At 44.8% G+C, this 25,140-nt stretch overlaps 1 protein-coding gene across 1 annotated transcript in view; it reads left to right on the top strand.

The window, feature by feature from the left end:
• Positions 1–25,140, top strand: part of SPOCK1 (SPARC (osteonectin), cwcv and kazal like domains proteoglycan 1) — a 635,081-nt gene that overhangs the window by 585,714 nt on the left and 24,227 nt on the right. The window contains exon 7 of the mRNA XM_075900445.2: positions 9,698–9,814. Coding sequence (XP_075756560.1) covers positions 9,698–9,814 — 117 coding nt within the window. The remainder of the gene's footprint in view (positions 1–9,697; positions 9,815–25,140) is intronic.

Here is a 25,140-nt window from a genome sequence, read left to right as displayed (position 1 = left end):
GTAGACATACCCTTAGATAGATTAGTGACTGTGGAGTTAAAACCTGTGTAATGGTAGCGATTTTGGAATGAAAGTCCTATGAAAATTTGAGCATAACTGAGTGAGTAATGCAAATGGTTTTATATTCGGCTGGATTAATTATTTCTGTTTGTGGGAATAGGCATTTGGCAACCATACTGACTGTTCGTCAGCAATAAAAAGATGTCAAACTGGTATGTAAATTGTTTTACACTTTTAAATCTACAGTTTCAGAGCATACTCTTAAATCATTGTCAGTACATCGACTTTGAGTGGTATTTGGTTTATTGATCTTGGTATAGCAGTTGGATCCCAGAATGGCTTCAGTCTACTCCTGCTTCTTACACTCACTGTGGCTGGGGCAAGCCACCAAATCCTGCCATGCTTACTCAGGAAGTGGTCCCTCTACTGAGTCACATACTACTCAGGATGAGTAAAGGTGACAGAGTCTGGCCCCTAACCACTCAGTCTCAATTTCCCAGTTGGTAAAAAATGGGGCTAGATCAGTGGTCCCCAACGCGGCGCCCGCCGGGCCATTTATGTGCGCCCGCGGAGAATCTGGGCTGGCCCCGCCCCCGGGCGTGCGGCAGGTGCCAGCCCTGGGTGCATGGGCGGCCCCTGCCCGGGGTCACGGCACATGCCGGTGCCAGCCCGGGCGTGCGGCGCATGCTTGGCCCCGCCCCCAGTCAAGTGGCCTGTGAGCAGCCCAGCCCTTGTACACGCAGCGCGTGCGGAGCCCCGCCCTCTGGTGCCCAGCGGCCCCAAAACGTTGGGGACCACTGGGCTAGATATACAGATCTACCTCTAAGAGTAACTTGCATGTTAAAAGTACTCATCTGATGAAGGATGTCTTACCCATGAAAGCTCATGAGCCTTATATTTTTGTTAGTCTCTAAAGCTTTGTCTATACTGCAATGCTATTTTAGAATACCGGAGTATCCCAAAATAGCTATCGCACATCTTAACAGCAAGCCCGTTGTTTTGGTCTCGCTATTCCAATGCCCCTGTAAACCTCATTCTACGAGGAGGAAGGGACATTTCAGAATATCAGGTTATTTTGAAATAAGATATGCAATTTGCATAGTTCAAATTGCGTATCTTATTTTGAGCTATGGTGCTGTGTAGACGCACCCTAAGGTGCCATAGGTCTACTTGTTGTTCTTAAAGATACAGACTAACCTGGCTACCCCTCTGAAAAGTGAAAATGTGATGTCTATAAAGTGATTTACAAATAAAAAGTGCAATGATTAATCTAATATAATGTATTGGGCATAATCCTGGCATATGTATTCAGGTAAAACCACCGAGAACTGCTGTGGTTAAGGCGACTAGAATGAGGGACTTATATTTTGAAAAATCAATAATGTAGAGGAAATTATTTGAAATGAAATCCATCCCTTTTGAAGAAAATGAACACCAGAGAAAATTTTCCATGTGAACATGTGTGCATGTGCACACATCGGCTGTGTCTAGGCTGGCAAGTTTTTCCACAAAATCATCTGCTTTTGTGGAAAAACTTGCCAGCTGTCTACACTGGCCGCTTGAATTTCTGCAAGAACACTGACGATCTCATGTAAGATTGTCAGTGTTCTTGCGGAAATACTATGCTGCTCCCGTTCGGGCAAAAGCCCTCTTGAGCAAATCATTTGCGCAAGAGGGCCAGTGTAGACAGGACAGTACTGTTTTGCGCAAAAAATCCCCGATGGCTAAAATGGCGATTGGGGCTTTTTTGTGCAAAAGCGCGTCTAAATTGGCACGGACGCTTTTCAGCAAAAAGTGCTTTTGCGGAAAAGCATCCGTGCCAATCTAGATGCTCTTTTCTGAAAATGCTTTTAACGGAAAACCTTTCCTTTAAAAGCATTTCCGGAAAATCATGCCAGTGTAGACGTAGCCATCTTGTCCTCAGAACAGATGCTTTTCTATCATATGTTGACTGGTATTGTTCACATTTTAGCTGCCACATATCTGGCAATGAAAGAACTTCCTCCCTCATCATGGTGCCTATCCAAATCTTACTTGATCAGTGTTCCCTCCCATTTGGCATTGATATTGTTGGAACCCGACAGATCTTCACATAATAACCTGGAACCATTGATATACACATCCAGCCTTAGTCCATCTCAACATCTAGGTAACATTACCCCTTTTTAATAACACCAATAATATTTTAGTTTGCATGGTATCTTTCATTCTGAAGATTCCTAATGTGTTTTATGAATGAAAATGACACAAGACCAAGATTTTCCTTCTATTGAGATTCCTGAGTTTACATGTTTGGAAAGCGCCTCACACATGTGTGGGTGCTACCCACAGATACATAAATGTAGGTGCCTCACTGAAAACACCTTGAAAGGGACTGTTTTTCTGAAAGTGCTGAGCTCACTCCACATGAAAATTAGACCTTGTTAAGGCATCTCAAGCAGTACACCCAAAAAACTGAGACATCCACAATCATTTAGTATGGCTGCATTCACACATACAGAATGGGAAGCGACTGTCTAGGAAGGAGTATGGCAGAAAGGCATCTAGGGGTTATAGTGGACCACAAGCTGAATATGAGTCAGCAGTGTGATGCTGTTGCAAAAAAAGCAAACATGATTCTGGGATGCATTAACAGGTGTGTTGTGAGCAAGACAGAAGAAGTCATTCTTCCACTCTACTCTGCACTGGTTAGGCCTCAGTTGGAGTATTGTGTCCAGTTCTGGGCACCGCATTTCAAGAAGGATGTGGAGAAATTGGAGAGGATGCAGAGAAGAGCAACAAGAATGATTAAAGGTCTAGAGAACATGAACTTTGAAGGAAGGCTGAAAGAATTGGGTTTGTTTACTTGAGAAAAGAGAAGACTGAAGGGAACATGATAGCCATTTTCAGGTATCTAAAAGGGTGTCATAAGGAAGAGGGAGAAAAATTGTTCTCCTTGGCCTCTGAGGATAGAACAAGAAGCAATGGGCTTAAACTGCAGCAAGGGAGGTTTAGGTTGGACATTAGGAAAAAGTTCCTAACTGTCAGGTTAGTCAAACACTAGAATAAATTGCCCAGGGAGGTTGTGGAATCTCCATCTCTGGAGATATTTAAGAATAGGTTAGATAAATGTCTATCAGGGATGGTCTAGACAGTATTTGGTCCTTCCATGAGGGCAGGGGACTGGACTCGATGACCTCTTGAGGTCCCTTCCAGTTCTGGTATTCTATGATTCTATGATTCTATGTTGATTCCTTATTTCCACCCCTGAAATGCAAACGGCTTTAGAACGGTGCACAGTAACATCACAAATTTAACACAAGAAATGGGAAAGAATACAGTGTCTTACAGAAAGCACGGGAGAAATTTGGCTAGGCAGAATGAAATTATTTTTACTTGAAACTTCGTCAGGACGCTGGCTAACATCCATAGCTTTATGAAAAATGCCAAGGGTTCTTTTATGACCACAGAATGTCAAGTCCTTGGTTTATATTTTATCCACCTGATAAAGGATTATTCCTCTCCATAACGACTGTAATCCCCATTGAGATGCTTTTCGTCATATTCTATGATGGATCATCCCTGAATAGTGTATTCAAAAAATGTCACAAAATACCAGGACATATATGCAAAATGTCACATAAGGCCAAATTTCATGTCTAAAAACTCCTGTGCTGGGGTCCCTGTCATGTCAGGCTTACTCTTGCCTTATGCTGGATACCAAAATAAAGTTGTAAATGTTATAGTACAGGCAGTCCCCGGGTTACGTACAAGATAGGGACTGTAGGTTTGTTCTTAAGTTGAATTTGTATGTAAGTCGGAACTGGTACATATTGTAGGGGAAACTCTAGCCAAACATTTCTCCAGAGCTCAGTTTTATTCTCCCACACCTCACTTCCCTCAGTCCTTATTCTCAAGCTGAGGTATCTGCTGAGAAAAGCTGCTCCGCGTCTGCTGGGGCGGCGCTAGCTTCGCGTCTCCCTGGTCTGCTGGGGGGAAGCAGCTAGTGCGGGGTTGCCTCACCCCGTTTGTAAGTAGGGATCCGATGTAAGTCGGATCCATGTAACCTGGAGACTGCCTGTATTGTGCAGCATATAGCAGGATGGTCAGTGAAGTGAAGAGGATGCATCCTTCAGAGTTACATGCTGCAAGTTACAGACTGATTTCAAACGTTGCTGTGCCCTAGGAATTACGATGCCACAGTTCAAACTAAAGGCCTCATCCTGTTCCCAGTGTTTTGCCATTCTTCTATGTCTATGCACAATAGGCCGCAGATGGCATGTAGACAGGAATCATCACTGAATTTGATCCACTGGTTGGATCATTAGGTTGGCCCGGCTGGGGTATTAACAGGGAGTGTGATGTGAATGCTGATCACTGCCATTAATGATGAAGGCAGGATAGGGATCTTTGTGGATATGAGGCAGCAACAGGACATTTCCAGACAAACTAGTTATGACTGCTGCATACCACCCAGGTGTTGAAGTGGGGCTGTGTGCATCAGAAAGCAAAATCTGTCCCTTAAAATTCTTAGGAGCATTAATTTTAGAGATGAGCAAATCTGCGAATGATTTTGATTTGGCAATCGGTAACTTTGGGTGTGTTATATTAGCTCTAAAGGACATATTAGCAAACCCCCAAATGTCTGAGTGGCAGGACAGTTTTGAAAAGAAGTTCCCAATCTCGGGGAATCGCTACACTACAAAATTAAGTTGACCTAAATTCAGTCCCAAGGGGTTTGGACTCAGTCACTAGACTTCACACATCACCTCCCTATTGGTGCACATAACAAAATTCATTGCAGTCAGGGGTGGGAGAATTAGAGGGAACTCTGCTCAGCACCCTTCAGAATTGTTCCTGGAGCCTAACAGCTGACTTAATACAACAAACCCTGAGTCCACTTGACTGCTGAGATGCATTAACAGGTGTGTTGTGAGCACGATATGAGAAGTCGTTCTTCTGCTCTACTCTGCGCTGGTTAGGCCTCAGTTGGAGTATTGTGTCCAGTTTTGGCCACTGCATTTCAGGAAAGATGTGGAGAAATTGGAGAGGGTACAGAGAAGAGCAACAAGAATGATTAAGGGTCAAGAGAACATGACCTGTGAAGGAAGGCTGAAAGAATTGGGTTTGTTTAGTTTAGAAAAGAGAAGATTGAGGGGGGAGATGATAGCCGTTTTCAGGTATCAAAAAGGGTGTCATGAGGAGGAGGAAGAAAATGTGTTCATCTTGGCCTCTGATGATAGAACAAGAAGCAATGGGCTTAAACTGCAGCAAGAGAGGTTTAGGTTGGACATTAGGAAAAAGTTCCTAACTGTCAGGGTGGTCAAGCACTGTAATAAATTGCCCAGGGAGGTTGTGGAATCTGCATCTTTGGAGATATTTAAGAGTAGGTTAGAGAAATGTCTATGAAGGATGATCTAGTCAATACTTGGTCCTGCCATGGGGGCAGGAGACTGGACTCGATGACCTCTCGAGGTCCCTTCCAGTCCTAGTATTCTATGATTCTATGACTTATCATGTATTTCACTATGTGTAAAGATGTATTTGTAGGTGACAGGACATAAATCTGAGTAAGTAAATATCACTACAGGATATTTTCTTTGATTTTTTTTCCTGTGACTTATTGAATTAAATCTGTGAAGTTCTTTCTACCTATACAGCAAACACAGAAGATGTCAAGGAAGCATAGGGATATGTCTAAATAGTTCAGAGTTCCAATCCTAGACTTCTTAGAAATGAGGTTCCTAAATAAATGTTTCATAAGCTTCAGGTTTGTGCCATGGGAATAGATTACTTCTTTCTATACTACTGAATCTTTTTTTTCCATAATATAATCAGTTGTCAAAGCAGCATTTATATATGGAGTTTAGAATAGAGTAGGCTATGGGAAATATTCTAAATAATGTAAATGACCTGCACAGCTTTTATAGGTAGTTAAAACATCACTAACCATTCTTCCCTGCTGTACTTGATTTCTAACAAATTATCTTCAAACTTGGCTTTGCAAATGAAATTTCTTGGAGTGAGTGTATATAGAGAGTGAGTGCTTGTTGAGAAAGAAAAAGGTGCTGTTAATTTTTAATGTTGATAGTCAATATAGAATGAGTAGACTCCTTCCCCCACCCACCTCCACTGTTCCCTCTAATCTATTCCATCTATGTGCAGAATAAAACTGTATGTGCATTGAGGCATGGACGCCACGAATAGACAAAGAAACCTAGCTGTGGGCACTCTGCTAATTAGCTGGGCAGTATTTGAATCTCTCCTGAGCAGTCGCACAAACTCTCAGCTTACAAGGAACACTGGTTCCCACTAGGGATGTAGTGAAATCAACTAATTGACTTGTCGATGGAATTTCCATCAACTAGTCGGTTAGTCAATAAGTGGGGAAAACTGTAGAGCTGCAGTGGGGTTAGCGCCCAAACCCACGAGCTAACCCCTCTGTGGCTTTGCCTTTTAAATATATGAGGAGTCAGCAGGCTCATAATACATTTAAAAAGTAGAGGTGCAGCGACTGGGAATGGGTGCGAGATGGTAATTAATGTATTATTGTTAATACATTATTAATACATTTAAAAGGCTGGTGCGCAATTGGGGAAATTGGCCCGGGTCCTCACTGCTGTGCTTCTACTTTTTAAAGAGCCAGTAGGCTCTTTAATAAATCTCCATTAGGGATCTGGGGAATATAAGCTCTGCAAGTGGGTAGGGAACAATCTGGGGCAGAGTTAAGGAGATGAGAATGATTTTAGCATCTTTTTGCCTAGAAACTTGTAGGATTTCATGGGTAGGTGAATGTTGACCCTTTTGGCATTGTTACCCACGTTTCCCAGCCATGGTTTGGAAATGCCATTAAGGAACTAATGAAGAAACCTCTGCTGTCCCCTGCCAGCGTAACTCATGCAGCATCTATGGTTCTGCAGATCTGTTGTGATCCAGCCAGTTCTATGCAGGGGAGAACCCAGGAAGCTAAGCCTAAGCTCCCAGAATTTCTTTGTCTTTTGACAGGGAGTAGCCCACTCACTCAGGGGCCAAGTTACTGACATCTCTCTGGGTTCGGACAGTTTCTGAACACTCAATCCTTGAGATTGTCAGTTCGGTCATGCTTGAATACTGTGTCAAGGTGTCATTTCACTGGTGTAGCTTGCTCTACTGTTGCCTCTGCTTTAACTCTTCTGTGCTAGGAGACTTCACCCCCGAGGTGGATCAACAAACAAACACTTTTCACAAGTAGCATATACAACATGCAAAAATGGATGGTTGTGTGTAAAGTCCCATTTACCTTGAGTAGTTTGGTTCTTTATTGGAAGGTCTCCATAATGGACTCACATCTCATTAGGCAAAGACTTATGCCCTTACTTGCAAAGGTGTAATAGTATAAATATCTGGTTGTGATAAATAGAAGACTGATAATCAAAATATAAATTTGTACAGTAAAAAAAAAAAAAGCTTCATTATAGTTAACACTGCATTGTCTTCTCTTTAACAGGAGAATAAAAAATGTCCACCAAATTATTTCTGAGTTATGGAAGAATGAAAAAAATCTTCCTCTCCTTTCTGCCCAGAATAAAATAAGAATTTAAAATTTCACCTTTCACGAAGAATGTAGAAAAGGCAGAACCAAAAGCTTGGCAAGTTCATAAGGATTTCTTAAGCTAAAGGGAAAAATGAATGAAAAGTTGCACTATTGAAAAAAACTGCAGTGTCTCGCTTGAAAATTAGGAGGAGGGTACCTCCAGAAGCAGAGCAAGGAACAGTTAGTAAGCACCATAAAAAAACTAACAAATTTATTTGGACATAAGCTTTCATGGCTGGAATCCATTTAATCAAATGCAGGAAGTGGAAACTTCAGTTTGGCAGGTATATATACTCCTGTCAAAGATGGGTGTGTTATATTACTATATAGAGGACCAGTGCTAATAAGGTCAATTCAATCAGGGTGTGTGGGTGTGGCCTATTCCCAACAGTTGATGAGAAGGTATGAATACTAAAGGAGGAAAAATTATACTGAGTTAGCTACTCCTAGGATGAAGTATGGCAATTTGAAGTAAAGAACTTCAAAAACAAACTTCAGCGTAAAACTGTAAAGCTGGAATTCATTTGCAAACTTGACATTATCCAGACACTATCAGACTGAGGCCTTGTGCACACTAGATAGTGGATCGATGTTACAATCATCAATCCACTGGCAGTCGATTTATCATGTCTGCTTAGACACAATAAATCAACCTCCAAGTGCTCTCCCATCAACTTCAGTACTTTACCAGGGCAAGAAGAGTACCTGGAGTTGACGGGAGAGCAGCCCCTGCTGAGTTTTACCGCATGTAGGACATCGCGGTGAGTCTGTCGACTTCAGCGACTCGATTCATGTTGCTGACATTGTGTATGTTAGATTGATGCGGGTAGGGGTGTAGTGTGGAGTAGGTTTGGATCTGAATAGAGATTGGGAGTGGCTGGCTCACTAAAAAAGTAATTTCCCCTCTTTTGGTATTCACACCTTCTCATCAACTGTTGGGAGCAGGCTACACCCACCCTGACTGGATTGACATCATGAAGATTGGTACTCTACATAGTAGTGTAACTCACCCATCTTTGCATGTACACATACACCTGCCAAATAGAAGTTTCCACTTCGTGCATCTGACAAAGTGGCTTCCAGCCCACAAAAGCTTTTTCCCAAATGTGCTAATCTTTAAGGTGTCACAGGACTCCTCATTGTTTTTGCTGAAACAGACTACCATGACTACCCCTGTGAAATAAGAGCAATGAGTTTAACTTAAGAAGTCAAGAGGTGAGACTAGTTCTTGAATATGGTAGCGGAAAGAGCATTAATATGTTCCATGAATTGTAGCAGTTACATTGTGAGTTATTTCATGAGGGACTCTGTTGCACAGAACATGTTTTGTATTCTAAAAAACTGTTATTAAAGTATAGAATGAGTTTATAGCAAGAAAGATAAAATGGTTTGAATCTATGAATTCAAGCACTAAAGATAATGCAGAAGCAGGAATATTCATTCTGATAGATGGTGTTTAATGTAGCCTTTTTTCTAAGAAATATCGGCTTCTGCTGGGTGATAATCTCTTGGTAGAAATTTATGGAAAAATTAGATGTTTCTCAGTAAAAATTCATAAGGGGAGGAAGCAATAGATGCTTTTAATTAGCTAACAAAAAAGGAATTATGACAACCTTTAGAGATGGCAAAGTCTCATTTCTGGTAGAATTGGAAGAACATGACAGCTTTCTTTAAGAAACAGATTTTCTATGGCATTAACAATAGACTTAAACTAACCCAAATGTAAGTTATAAATTATTCCCAGTGTCCTGTTCTTAAGAAAATTTCTAGGTGTATTTTTTTCCTGTTTGGCTGATGTTCCTTCTCTGAAGTTCTAAAAAGTGACAGCCCTTACCTTAAATCTTCATGTATTTCTAAGCAAAAAGCTGAAGAGAGATGGGCATGTGAGCTGGATTTTAAACCACAAATTGCATCCACCTCTAAGGAGATACTTGAATATAGTAATAATACCAAAATATTTTCACTGTGATTTTTATTTCATTATATGTTGTTTTCATTTCCCTTTGTCTGTCTTTTACTTCTAGGATGGTAGGCCTAGACTATGGTATGGGTAACAAAAAAAAATTAAGCTCTAGTCTAACATCCAGAAAAAAGTTAACTTGCATGATCTTTGTGATTTAAGTTGTTCCTTTGTTGTTTTGGCAGCTTGCACAGACAAGGAGCTGAGAAGTCTTGCTTCCCGATTAAAAGATTGGTTCGGTGCTCTTCATGAGGATGCAAATCGTGTCATTAAACCAACAAGTTCGGACACAGCACAAGGCAGTAAGAAAACTCTTTATAAAAATAAAGTTCTAGACAAGTTCACATGCATTTAAGGGCAGAATTGTCAATGCAGTTCTTAGTATGTCACTATCTTGTCACTGTGCAAGTATACTACTATCTGAACCATATAACAGACCTGATCCTATGAAATGCTGAAAATACACAGCTCTCATTGATTTCTAAGAAGGTTACAAGTGCACTGACAAGTGCAAACTGTCTAAAAGAAGACAATAAGACACATACCACACAAACACACATACTTCTGACTATCTGCTGTTATTGTCATAAGAGGCTCAGATATTAATAGCTAGAACCACTAATAGATTGAACCTGCCAGTACATTATATGACTATGAGCAATATGGCAAACAGAGTATGTGACATTCACCTATTAAACATACAACACAGAGAAGATTACACTGGGGTTTCATTTTGTTATTACCAATTACCTTATACAACAGGAATTCAATAGGGAAGAAAATATCTAGATAGCCACAGGCCTAGAAAGATTAGTTGATGCACAAAGGTTAGAAAATTGTACGTGCTAAAAAAGTTACATTCATGCAATGCATCTAAAAATATTTCTCAGCACTTACTGTTTTTGATACCCCTAATTTTTTAAAAAAAGAACAGCAGCACCCTATAGATACAACTCAAGCAATTAATTTTGATGGCATTTACCCAACAGGGAGAAAGACTCACACTGAGGTTACAAAAGGAGATAAAGGTGAACTGAGTTGATGTCCTATTTATGGGTAAACCTAAAAAATTGATGCAAGAAAGATACATAGTTTTAACTCTCCAAGGATTTGTCTATATAGAAAGTAGTTGCAATGCAAATCATGGTGTGTACGTGCAGCGCTCCAGCTTGAAGCATAATTACATCCCAGACACTGGTCCAACACATTGAAAGCTCATATCAGAGGAAGGGCTGGAAACTGAGCAAAGCTGAATCAGTGCACCAGGGTTGATGATTTGCTACTGGCTTATAGCACTGATTCCCTTATGCTGCTCCAGAAGTACACAGCTTTGTGCTGCCTCTTATTATGGAGACACAGGGTAGCCCACAACATACTGCTCAAAATTGGAATTGAAGTTTATTTAGTATGAAATATTGATACAAAAATCATGCCGAAGAGGCCAAACACAAAAGACAAGCTCTCATGACAACTATCTTTTCCAAAGTTCCGACTTCTTTGCAGTTGCATGTAAGAAGTCATTCATTAAACGGTGAGTAGTTTTTAAATATTTTTGACACACTGACTTCTCCAACAGCACTCTGAATTTATGCATTTATTATATAAGTGTAGCAAAATTAATCATGCAGAGATGCAACTGGATACAAATTTAAGAATGGCTTCAGGAGATAAATTTGCTTTAGGCCCAAGGGGTTTTTTTTTTTTTGCCTTCGAAAGTTCTAAGCACATTTTCTTCTGAAACCCCCTGGGTCCAGAACCAGATTCATGATGCTAAACCTGTCTTTATTGGGACAGGAAAAGATATTCTTTATACACATGCCCTTAAGTCTCCTTGTGAAGATGTAACAATGGGCAAAGACCAATTGATTATATCCAAATGCAAAAAGTCTAAGTCCTGAGATAAGTGCATTTGAGTGTCTGCTATTAAATGAGGATATTGATATAAAAGGTCTCACAAAAATTTGGTGAAATAATGATAATCAAAGGGATATGGAAATAGAGTACAGATATCGGATACATACATATAGGAATGACAGAGTAGGTTGCATTGGTGAGGGAGGGGCACTATAAGTGAAAGAAAGCAGAGACTCAAATTTAGTAAATATAGCAGTCAATAATGGTGACCATACTGTAATTAAATTTAACATGAATGCAGGGAGGAAATTCCAAAGAAACCCACTTCAATAGCATCTAACTATATAAGAAAGGGAGTTACACAAAAATGAGGAGCTAGTTAAATGGAAATCAAAAGAAATAGCTGCAAGAGTGAAATGCCTACAAGCTGCACAGAAATATTTTTTAATACCAGAACAGAGGCTCAAGCTGTATGTATAACTGAATTTTTAAAAAAATGGTAAACATGGCTCAACAGGGTAAAAGATCTAATTATAGATAAAAAGACTGCTTAAAGAACTACAGGTCAAATCCCGCAGAAGAAAATAGAAAGGAATGTAAATTCTGGCAAGTTAAGTGTAAAAGTATAATTAGGAACTCCAAAAAAATGTTGAAGAGTAGCTAGCAAAACACTAAAAAATTAACATAAAAAAATGAAGTACATCCGAAGCATGAAGCCTGCCAAACAATCAGTGGGGCCACTGGGAGTGCTAAAGGAGCACTCGAGAAAGTGAAGACTAGTGCAGAGAAGCTAAATTAATTCTTTTCATCCATCATCACTGCAGAGGACGTCAGGGAGATTCCCATACCTGTGTCACTCTTCTTAGGTGATGAATTTGATGAACTGTCCCAGATAGAGGACTCGGTAAAGGAGGTTTTTGGAACAGGTCGATAAATTAAACAATAATAAGTCACCAGAACTCAATTGTATTTTACCAAGAGTACTGAAGAAACTCAAATTTGAAATTGTAGAACTGTGGTATGTGGTCTCTTGCATAATCAGTCTCTGTACCAGAGGATGACTAGAGGATAGTTAATGTGTCTTCAGTATCAAGCAAATTTGGTGAAATAATAAGAAAGAAGTGAAGTATTGGACACAATGATGAACACAATACATATGGGAAGAGTCAACATGGCTTTTGTAGAGTGGACTTGTGCCTCACCAGTCTATTGGAATTTTTTCAGTGGGTCAGCAAATGTGAATAAGGGTGATCCAGTAGATATAGTGCATTTGGACTTTCAGAAAGCCTTCAACAAGATCTCCAAAGGCTCTTAAGCAAAGGAAGCAGTCACAGGATAAGAAGGAAGATCCTGTCATTGATCAGAAACTACAGTTTGAATATCTCTAGTCCAGCATCCTCAGGACCTGACCAGTGCTGAACGAGAGACTTTGTCGCACCTCGTGAGGTCAATATCATCTAGCAGCATTACCAAAACTTCCACTGCTTACTGGGCTCTTAGAAGACATTTAGGGGTAAATTGGAGCTAAACAGCAGCACAGAACACAGGGAGCCAGGACTTGTGGCTATAAACAAACTTTTTGGGACTATGGGAAACTTGCCCACATCCATGATAAGTAGACATCTTGCTAACTAAAATCATGCTGGACTATGGATGTTGCCAGACCAGAGAGTGCAGGACTAGAAAGGTTCAACCTGTAGCTACAAAAGAGGAAACAAAAGGGTAGAGTGCAGAGAAGTAAATAGTGGTGAACCCCAGAGATCTGTACTGGGACCCTGCTGTTCAACATATTTATAAATGATCTAGAAAAAAGAATGAACGGTGAGGTGGCAAAGTTTGCAGATTATATTGAATGTCTCAAGATAGTTAAGTCCAAAACAGACTGTGAATAGGTTACAAAATGGTAGAAAAATTCAATATAGATAAGTAATACACATTGTAAAATATAATCCTAACTAACATACAAAATGATAGGATCTAAATTAGCTATTACCACTCAGGAAAGAGATCTTGGGGATGATGAGGATAGCTCTCTGATAACATCTGGTCAATGTGCAGTGGCAGTCAAAAAAGCTAACAATGTTAGGAACTTCAGGGGGTAGCTGAGTTAGTCTGTGAGGGTATGTCTACACTACAAAGTTAGTTCGAACTAACGGACGTTAGTTCGAACTAACTTTAATAGGTGCTACACTAGCGCTCCGCTAGTTCGAATTTGAATCGAACTAGGGGAGCGCTTAGTTCGAACTAGGTAAACCTCATTTTACGAGGACTAACGCCTAGTTCGAACTAGCTAGTTCGAACTAAGGGCTGTGTAGCCCTTTAGTTCGAACTAGTGGGAGGCTAGCCCTTCCCAGGTTCCCCCTGGTGGCCTCTCTGGGCACAACCAGGAAAACTCTTCTCCTCTCCCCCAGCCCCGGGCCCTTAAAGGGGTAGACTCTGGCCAGACGGCACTTGAGACAGCCAGCCCTGCCAGGAGTCTCTGCCCCGAAGCAGTGGCCCCACCATGAGCCAGGCAGCCAGTGGGAGTGACATGTCCCCTGCCCAGTCCCCCAGCACCCAGGGGCCAGCCAGGGGCCGTAGACGGCGCGCGGCCTCCTGGACTAGTGCGGAGGTCATGGACCTCATTGAGGTTTGGGGGCAGGCCCCCAACGTCCATGATCTCCGCACTAGGAGGAGGAATGCGGCCGTCTATGGCCGCATAGCAGCCGCCATGGCCACCAGGGGACACAGGCGCACCCAGGAGCAGGTGCGCATTAAAATTAAAAAGCTGCGCCAGGCGTACGCCAGGGCCACCAGGGGTGGCGCCACAGCAGGGGCTGCCACCTGCCCCTACTTCTCTGCCCTCAACCGACTCTTGGGGGGCAGGGCGGTCCGTGCCAGCCTGGGGGACAGCGAGCCGGGACTGGAGGGCCCTGACCCGGGCACACCGGAGGGGCCACCGCAGGATGTCCCAGCACCGGAGTCGGCAGGGTCGTCCAGGGAGACCGTACCGGGTAAGTAGTTTGAATTAAGTAGTTCGGGGGGGGAGGTGGCAGGGAGACCAGGGACCGCGCGCGTGGGCCATGCCTTCCACGGATCACGCAGACACCTGTGCACGTGCGAGCACGTGCCATGCCACCCTTGGGCAGGTGGCTCCAGCTGCGTGACACCCAGGGGCCATTGCCCAATAGGCACATGCTTGTGCAAAGAGACGTGACATGCTCCCGACCCCGGGGCAGGACCCAGCAGGATGATTTCCCTTCACATGTCCCCTCTACACGGAGGCAGGGGACATCTCCCCTTTCCCCCCACCGCCCCGGCCACACTATACATGGCACAGGGACATGGGTGCGGTCTTGGGGCAGCTTCCAGTCCCGGGGAGAGCCAGACATCCTGACCATGGCCTCTGTACAAGCACAGCGGCTGTGACGGTGCAGGACATGGTCACCCTCACGTTGCGGAGTTGGGGAGGGGGCTGGGCATCATCCTCTGCGTCCCCAGGGAGAACTGACCCCTTCTCTTCTTTCTCTACAGCTGCACCAGCTGCTCGTGCAGGGCGCACCACCCCGCCTGGGACATGCTCCCGCACCCGCGGCCTGCTCCGGACTGCCAGCACGGAGCAGGAATACTGGGACCAGCACCTTGGGGCCCTGCAAGCCGTGCACCGCACACTGCGGTCCTGGATGCAGGAAGACCTGCAGGTCCGCCACGAGCTGCTGTCTGAGGTCCGAGGGCTGAGCACCAACCTGCAGCTCCTGCTGCAGAGCATGGTGCCCCGTGCTGATCCTGCACCAGCTGTCCCCCCAACTGCTGTCCCTCCTCCCACTCCTGCTCCCCCTCCCACCTCTCCCTCCTCAACCCCCACAACCTCTTCCTCAATGTCCACATCCCCCACCTCAACCTCCGCACCCTCCACCCCATCGCCCCGGGGACGCCGAGGCCCCCTCCCTCGCTGTACTGGGAGGCGGTCGGCCCGGCGAGACCCCCACCCCTGATCCTTCAGTTTCCCCACCCCCTCCTTTCCCTTGCTTCCCCCTTTCAGCTCCCTCCTCCCAGTTTTCCCCCTCCCCTCTCCCAGCCTCTCTCTTCCCCTCTCCCACCTCCTTTTCCCAGTTTCCCCGAGTTTTGTTAAATAAACAGAGTTTCTATTTTTGAACACATGTGTCCTTTATTTTGTACATCAATAAGAAGGGGGGCTAGGGAAGGGTAAGTGGAAGAAGGTGAGGGAGGAATGGGGCACGAGCCCCCGATGGGGAGGACTGGGCTGGCTCTGCGGGCTTCTGGGGGTGGAAGCTCTCCTGCAGCCCCCCGATTGTCCCCTCTCCCCAGATGGCAGCCTGCGGCAAGTGCAGCCGGTCTGATGGCCGAGTGGTGTGATGTGCCCAGTGTGGGTACTTCGGGCACTCCAAGCCAGGACTGGTTTGTAAGCGGGGCACCCCTGAGAACTGTCTGTCCGGGGTGGGGGTCGGGTCCCTTTAAGCACAGCCCTCGGCTAGCCTGAGACAGCATCTCCACGCTCTAAGTCCTCCTCTGATGCCCTGCCAGCACTGCTTCCGGCCATCCTTAAGCCCTGTTCAGAGTCCACTCAATGTGGACTTGCTAGTTCGAATTAGCAAAACGCTAGTTCGAACTAGTTTTTAGTTCTAGATGCGTTAGTTCGAACTAGCTTAGTTCGAATTAACTAATTCGAACTAAGTTAGTTCGAACTAGCGCTGTAGTGTAGACGTACCCTTACAGAAAAAAAACAACAAATGGTCTGGTAGCACTTGATAGACTTGGGATTTGGAAGGTTGACGTGATCTCCAATAGGTTTCTGTATGTTTCCTTTGCGTATATCTGATTTGTGTCCAATGATTCTTTCCCGTAGAGACTGTCCAGTTTGTCCAATATATATAGCAGTGGGGCACTGCTGGCATTTGATGGCATAGATCAGATTACTGGATGTGCAGTCAAATGACCTTTTGATTTGGTGCCTAATGTTTGTTGGCTACAGTGATGAATTCTCCGGTATAGAATATGTGGGCAGAGTTAGCATCTTTTTTGGTTGCAGGGCTGGGTTCCTGGAGGCTTATGATGTGGTAGTGTGACATGGTTACCAGAAAGAATTTGTTTCAGGTTAAGGGGTTGTCTGTAAGCAAGAATAGGCTTTTCTCCAAAGGCCTCTGAGAGTGAGGGATCATTTTCCAAGATGGGTTGTAGATTGTGTATAATGCGTTGGAGGGGTCTGACAGATAATAAGACAGAAAACATCAAAATGCCCCTATAAATCTATGGTTCACCCACACCTTAAGTACTGCATCCAGTTCTGGTCACCTGATCTCAAAAAGGATACATTAGAACTGGAAAAAGTACCAAGATAGCAAAAATAATTAGGCATATGGAACAGCTTCCACATGAGGAGACAATAAAAAGACTGAGACTGTTCATCTTGGAAGAGAGACAATTAAGGGGGATATGATAGAGGTCTACAAAATCATATACGATATGGAGAAAGCTAATAAAAAAATTGTATTTACTCCTTCACACCACACATGAACCCGTGGTCACCCAGTGCATTAAAACAAACAAAAGGAAGTACTTCTTCACACAATGCACGGTCAACCTGTGGAACTCCTTGTCAAGGGATGTTGTGAGGGCCAAAAGTATCACTGGGTTCAAAAAACAACTAGGTATGTTCACAGATCAATGGCTGTTAGCAAATATGGTCAGGAATGCAACCCCATGCTCTCAGTGTCCCCAAACCTCTGACTACCAGAAGGTATGTTGGGAGACATTGAGGGAGTACTTAATAAATTGCTGCATTCCATTCGCTCTGAAACTTGTGACATGAACCACTGTGATATGATAGGATACAGGGTGAGATTGAGCATTGGTCTGACCCAGCATGGTTGTTCTTGTGTTCTTATGATTCCCCAGGGTGGCCTAGTTTGGATGCCATGAAGTAATTTTGGAGAGAAAAACGTATCCGTGCTTGCTCTAATTTCCAGAAGAGTTATTTTTTTCTAGTTTGATTCCCTGAAACTTTCATATGAAATGATGTCTTGGTGGTGTGGAACAATTAATCTAAAAGCCATTCAGTGTTAAACTGAGAACCTGCAATTTGGCATATGTTGTTTTTATTATTTGGTGTTTAAATTAAAATAAATAAATGATTATACTTAAATCTTTTATTATAAGCATAAAATTTGGGCCTGTTTTCTCAGTAAAGTTTTGAAGGATTTAGACCTTTCATTTGTGGACAAATCTGATAGGCCTAATTCTCCCTGGCTGGCACAGGAAATATACACTGAATGAGGATGACTGGATTTGGCTTTCTCTGTCTTCCATTTAAAACATTTAAAGGGCATCTTAAATTTTTGCTTGAATTCAAAGCTGAACACAAGGTCTGAATCTACTCTGCACGTGCCCAAACTGAACCAAAAAAATTCATATGAATCCTCTCAAGGTAAAAGATGAGGCACGTCCTGTTCCAGAAAGCCCACACTAATTGTCTGAAGTTTGCACAGCTCTTTCCTTTTACTGCTTTCTTTTTATTTCCCTCCTCAGCATGCTTATCACTTCATTAAATTGATCTGGTTTGGTTATGCCAGTGCATCCTCAAAGAAATCCATTTTGGGGGTGCCCCTGTGGCAATAGGAAGAGCAGATAATGGCTAAGATGCCTTGGACAACATCAGAAGTCTAGAGAAGATGTTGGAGATGTTTGTGTGCTACATTCAATTTTCAAGATGCTACTAGGAGTGTAAATAAACTCTTTGGATGTATTAAGTTCACCTCCAGATGAAAAAAATCACTGCTATTTTTTCCTCTTAAAAGAAAAAAAAAGATGAAAATCTGAACTGTTTCAGGAATTGGACCTTCGGCTAATATAATGTGTCTTTTTTATACAAATTAAGCATCTTGGGTCCTGTGTCTTCCTCTCACTATACAACTGACAGCTGCTCAGTATGTAATACTAATGTGAATAACTTATGGACATTCATTGCAGGCTGGGCTGGCCTCTGGAGCACTGGACCCTCTCAGACCAGCTGCAGAGTGGGGGGGGGGGGGGGAACAGCAGGCCAGGGCTGGCCCCTGGAGCTCTGTCATGAACTGAAATAAGGACAGAATAAAATAAATAGGTAGCTAAAATCAGATTCAAATTGCTCTTCAGTCTGTTACTCGTTCATAAAGTGATCCTGTTTCTAATATCGCCTCAGCTGGTCAGGAAGGTTTATCCTTTACATTTGGAGAAGCTGTGTGAAATGAAAAAAAAAACTCAGAAATGTTTTTGGGGTTTGTTTTGTATTTTTAGGGATGATGGATATTAGGCTAATTATTTTCCTGTTCATTTAATTGTTGTATAATTTAAGAAAGCCACTAAAACTGAACTCATGTAAGTCACTTCTTGGAGAGCATTTTTATGTGCCAGACGGTACATTTATTTGTAATTAGGAATGTCACTTGACAGGGTTTTTTTGTTGATGTCATGTTTCCATCCCAAGGAGATGGATGGGTTGGTGTAATAATGGGATATGGAGCCGTGCACATGTAGGTCACCGATTTGAATCCCTTCCAGCTTTGTAGTGAATGGAAGTTGTGAGGACTTCGAGCAGTTGTCAGATGAGATGTACAATGTTGTGGGCTAGTTCCTAGTCCAGGTGTCCAAATCAGTCCAGCTCTTAGTGAACAGGTGTCCAGATCAGAAAAAATGCCCCCACAATTGACACTAATTAGCATCCCAGTTGGCAGTCTCTGGAGAGGAGCCAATAATGGAATGGGCTTGAAGCCTGCACTATGCACTCACCTTAGTGGTGGTCGTTGCGAGGAAGGACAGAGTCAGATGGGTGGGATGAAGGAGGGAAGTTCACCCTGCTGCTGCCCGTGCTGAGCCTTTTGGTAAACAAGCATGACATGCACTTAAGAAAGGCAAATACTAGTATTTATTTTATCCTGTCCATTATGTCACATTTATCATAAGACTTTAAGCCCCAAAAATGCTGTTACTTCATTTATCATCACTCAGGCCGACTGTTGACGCTATGGCAGTCCTGCTGTGAGTGAGGAGAATTCTGGTTGAGGTACACAAAGGGTTATACATGTGTATCAGCATGTATAGTCATAGTAGCAGTGACTTCCAATTAAACCGCAGTGGAGTTCTGCAAACAATTTCCAATACAGGGCCCTGAGAGTTTACCTCTCTGAGCTTTGCGCGGTTAAGTCAGCTTTATTTTCTGAGTCTGCTTGGGTGTAAATCTGAACATGGGAGGAAGTGGGCTTGAGTTTCAGTATTTTTGGTTTTGCCTGTTGGTATGGACCTGGAGAAAGGTGATTTATTGGAAATAACTTGTGACAGGAGGCAATTTGAAGTCCAGGTAGAAACTGGTGTTGTGTTGAACTTTCTTCTGCATGCGGGAAGGCCATCCTAATAGTAATCTTTTCACTAGCAATATCCATTCATCTCTGTTATATCTGAACACTCACATACTGCACTGTCTGCTGACTAGAGGGACTTCCCAATAAACAGTAACCTGAAAAGCCTAAGTGTATCACAAAAGCTCCCCTGTTTATTTAAAACAGCAACAATAGAAAAGTATTAAACTAATATAATTAAGGCTATGTCTAAACTGGGAAGATTTGGTAGCAAAAGTTGGCAAAAGTGAAAACTGGTTAAATTGTTTTTTCTGCCTCCCATTGTCAACATTCCATGGCCACATTGCTAGCACCGTGTCCACAGACAGGGCAAAGCGATGTGGGTAAGCATCCCACAGTGCAGTGCTTTAGGAAGGCAAAGCTGATCCCTGCGCTTCTTAGGATGTCCTCCTAGCTCTGTGAGCTCGCCGAGCTAAGGAATGTCAAAGTACCATAGCCGTCTCTCCAGCCCTCCCCCTGCAGCAGCAGTCTGCTTGCTGCTGTGTTCCTAGCAGGGCAGAACAGGAGCATTCCAATGATTTGCTCTTTGTTCCCCAAAGGTAGCAGCTCACTCAGCTGTCAGATACTTCCTGGAGCTTTGAAAGGGGAGGGGCACATGCCTGCAGGGTAGCAGAGATCACAAAACTCTGAGCATAACTATCCGGGCTACGGGTAGAAGCCAGTTCTCTGGACAAAACAAACAGCAGAGCCCACATTGGCTCTGTTGGCAATAAAGGGTGGGGAAAAGACAAAAATCTCTCACAGGGCTGAAAGATTTTAGTCACCAAAACTGGGGTTTTTTCCCTACAAAAGTTACATTGTTGTTTAATCGCTCTGTAAAGGCAGTTTTTGGTGAAAAAACGTCAAGGTAGATAAGTCTTAACTGTCTGGATAAGTGACCTTCCATAACGGCCTCTTTCATGCAGCCCCTGACCACAGATCACAAGGTAGCTTCTTATCCCTATTTGTCTGTCTTGCACAGTTTGGTCCTGCAAAGGGTCCATTGTTGTGTCCCTGAATGCATGTCATACATGCCGACATGGCCACACAGCAGGGAAGGCAGCAAATTCATCGAAACAGCACACAAATCACAGAGCCTGTGAAGAGGTAAAACAGGGGCAGCCTCGCCTCTCCTCCCATCCTGGCACTGCCTCTGTCCCCGCCAAAAGGCACAAGCTTAGCCACACACAACAAGGAGGTGGCCTGCCAGAGAGAAGAATGGCGGGGGAACACTCCATCCACGCAAGAGATCAAATGTCTGAAGAACAGCACATCTCTCAGCATGGCATATGAACTGCACCATACCGTGCGTCCACAGAGGGAGGGAGCAGCCAATCACCTGTGGCCTCCTTCAGGCTCCACCCCCTGTTGTGCTGCCCTAGGCTTGCCTCCTAGAGTTGGTTCTGGTAGATTGACAGGTCCCTCCAGATTAGCTCTCCCCTTCCATGCACTTTGGAGGAGTCTGGACCCCTCGCAGAACTTTGTCCTGCTAAGGTTTGCACAGAGGACAAACCCTGCTTGCCTTTCTCCGACAGGTCGGATTATTGAAGCCACTGGCACTGCTCACCCAAGATGAGTAGGATAGATCTGTGTACAGTGCATGTCGTTTTCCCTTTTTAATGTACTCAGACCCAAATCAGATCACACCGGAGCTGCTATCGGGAAATGGGGTAATGAAACGTTCAGCATGATCTCTCTTGCCTACCTGAGTTATCGTCAGCCCCTAGGGAGCGATGTTATCCTCGTCCTGTGTTAGAGAAACGTGTGCAGTGAATGGCAAAAACTTTCCCGTTACTTAACCCCTCTTCCTATTCCTCTGTGTCCCTGACGACCTTCAACTAGAGTTGCAGTGAACAGACACAGTTTCCAGAGTGAAGCTTTGCTCTCCTGTGAGTTAACACTTAAAATGCGGGACTATGCAGCACCAATCTAGGCTTTCCATTTGATTCTGCCTAAGTGCTGGTTTTTAGAAGCAGCATGCAGAGATCAAACTCAATACTCAAGCGTAGACGAGACTAAAGCCTAATCTCCACTAAATGGAAGGCAGATCTTCTCAGTACACTGAAAAGAATCCCCACCGAAGAGAGGAGGGGCAGGTTGTGTAGCAGATTGTGTAGCAGATTGAGCACGGGCACTGATTTACTCTGTGTGTGTTAGGGTTACAGGCGTGCAAATCCACAAGCAGTGCATGCATGTTTTGTGAGCCTGGGTGAAACTGGGGTTCTTAATGTCAGTTTCCCTGGCTATGAACAGTGAACGATACTTTCCCGCAACGGGTGTTGTGGGATTAGTAAGCATTTGCTGGAGATGTAAGTGTGTATACACACACACGCACGCACGCACACACACACTCAGTTTGAACCTACTCCAGACTTTCCATAGCTCTGAATTAGAGTTGCCAAGTGTCCACTTTTCAACCAGAATGTCGGTTGAAAAAGCACCCTGGCAGCATGCCATTAAAAGTCCATTTGGCAGCATTGATGGAGCATGGGGGCAGTGCAGGCTCTGGCCAGTAGGGGGCAGATTTGAGCGGCGGAGCAGGGTTTGGCAGCCAGCTGCAGGCTGGGGCTAGCAGGGATAAGCCTAGGCAGCAGCCACCGCAGCGGCTGGGGATTCCCTGTAGAGTGGGCATCGTGGCCTTTGCAAAGTGCCTTCAGCTTGCTCCCTGCCCAGCCTACTGCTCCTGCTGGACAGGAGCAGAGAGAGGAACCGGCCCAGCTCCTCATGGGCTGAATGCATCCAGCAGCAGGGGAGGTGACCAAGCAATCGGCACCACCTGCCCCTGGCCCCGCAGCCCACTCCCTAGGGCTGCACCAAATTGGCTCGGGTTGGGACCGTGCGACCAGCAGATAACGTGCTGTGGGCTGGTTGCTCTCCCCCTGGGCTGCATGTGCCACAGAGCCGCCTGCAGGCCCCGCTGCACCAGCACGGAAGCGTGGGGCTAAAGTTGGGCTGCTCTTCCCAGGAATGGGTCCAAGCCAAGCAGCAGCAGAGGCCCGGGGCTGGGAGGGGCAAAGGAGAGGGGGAGGCGGTCACAGCAAATTGGGTGGGAATGAGGAGGGGTCTACCCAGCTCTCTCCCTGGAACTGCTGTGCTTTGGGGGCGCCCCGGTGTAGCCCAAGGTGTACAGCAAGCCAACGTCGGCAATGAGTGGGGGGTGTCTGAAATGCAAGTTAGAAACAAATGGCAGGACGCCTTGTGGAGCGCAGATCATGTCACCTGTAGGAAATCCCTCCCCCACCTTCTTCCCCTCCCCCGCTTTCAAGAGAACGGGAAAGGTGTTTGTCCTCATGGTATTGACCAAGCCATGTGCCCGGGGCTCATGGCTAAAAGAGAAGCCTCTGAGGCCTGGAAAATGTCAGGACAGCACTGGGGCAGCTGCTATTTAAGAGGCGGCCTGACGTCAGCTGTCCAGAGCTTACACCCCGAGTCCCCTCCCGTACCCGAGCTTCCTTCAGGCATCTGCACCTCCTCCTGCACGCTGAACCCCCGGGCCCCACTGGGAGCCACTCCCACCCCCCAGACCCTTCATCCTTGGCCCCATTTTGGAGCCTGCACCCCCTGCCTGGAGACCGTAACCCCAAAACCTGCCCCCCAGTCCGCACACCTCTAATCCCCTCCCGTACCCTTAGTTCTGTGCACTCTTCTGCTTCTCACCTCTGCCCCAGCAGGGTGGCAGAAAGCTGCTTGGAGGGCGTGGATCAGGTGGAGATACTCCATATTTGTGACTCCCCTTGTAGTCCCTACCTGGGAACCTCCATTTCAGCCCCTCTGGGCTCTCTACAGTATGTCTGCATTCCATGTAAACACCCTGCTGGCCTAGCTCACCAGACTAGAACTGTAACCTGACTGTGTAGACGTTTGGGCCCTGTTGGTCCCTCCCCCCTCAGGGCTCTCAGAGCATGGGGCCCAAACACAGCTTCACGGGGGGCTATGGACAGGAGGCAGCCAGCTTAAATTGCTGTGCGACCCACACCCCTTCCCAGCAAGCAGGACACAGCAGCTGCTCGCCTACCTGGATGGGGAGGCCAATCCCTTCCTGCAGGAGACGCATGTGGGCGTGTGTGGGTTTGGGTGTCTGTCTCAGTGTTTCCAGGCACAGGGCACTGGAGCAGGGCTGGTTCCTCCCCTGGGGTGGCCACCACTGCAACCCACCCAGTCACGGGGCACACGGGGCATAGTAGGGACGTCTGCGGTAATCTCCCTCCCGCCGGCAAACTGACCCTTGATGTTTCAAATAAAGGACAACTTGGGAATTATAGGAGAAAGATTGTTTTTAAGGGCACCTCCCCAATGTTTTATTTGTGACACACACACTCAGATACAAATAACACAGTGTGTTCCGGTGCACAATCCTTTGTATGATTATTGGTGTGTACAAGACAAATATGTATCGATTTGATGTGTCATTGGAACATTGGGCACGGAACGAAGGACAGGTGGTCACGCTGTGTGTGAGATTCAAACATATTTCCTCTCCACCTGCTTCAGGACAAATCTGAAGACAGGACAGGTGGGGGGGAAAAACTTGAAGTGAAGAACACTGGAAAATCTATTGGTTAGCCGGATGCTAAAATAGGGAGAGAAGGGTCAGTTTCTGCAGCAAGAATTACATTTTATGCAGCCTCACTGCCTTAGCATTAAAAAGCGATAATGAAATTTGATAAAAGAACATCAATGCAATAGTAAGGTTAAATGTTTAAACGTAAGTGTCAGGCAATGCTAATATTAAGACTCCTGTAACATTAATTTACCCACGTTGCATATATTGGCTATTAAAGCATGCATTTAAACCGTTTAACTAGTCATTAAACATGGAACAGTGTAACTTTGTCCCTTACTGTTCCCCTACTGGCTGGAGCATTACAGGATTCCTTTCCAGGACAGTTGGGTGAAGGCGAGAAAAATCAAGCTGTAGTCTCTTTAATCTTGCTCATTGCAAGCGAGTGGGATTCTGTTGGGGAACCATGAATTTTACCATAGTATTTACAATTTCTCTCTGTGAGATGAATGGTGTTGGAATTATTAATCACACTTTCCATCGCCCATATTCAAACTGTTGCAGTTCCAGGCCTTCTCCTGGTGGTTGGTGCCTGCTTGTAATTTGCAGTGAAAAGGAGCTAGGATTGGGGGATTAGGATGGAGTGAGCTGGCGGTGGGGCCTCGGGGAAGGGGTGGGGTAGAAAGCCAGGCAAGACTGTTTGGTTTCCAGCAATTAGAAAGTCAGCAGCCATAGTCGGCATGTTCCTCCTTTCATCTACCTGCTCCAACTTTGCAGGTGATGATATAACTGCATAATGTTCCACATGCTGACACAACTTTGCCTGCCCTCACCCCAGAGGTTTTCGGAAATGAGATGCCTCTCACTGTGTTTAAAGAGATTGCAGACATGCATGTATCCGCAT

This window comes from Pelodiscus sinensis, chromosome 16, assembly GCF_052426305.1.
Source record: "Pelodiscus sinensis isolate ZL-2025 chromosome 16, ASM5242630v1, whole genome shotgun sequence".
Taxonomy (NCBI): Eukaryota; Metazoa; Chordata; order Testudines; family Trionychidae; genus Pelodiscus; species Pelodiscus sinensis.
This window is presented reverse-complemented; position numbering and strand designations above follow the sequence as displayed.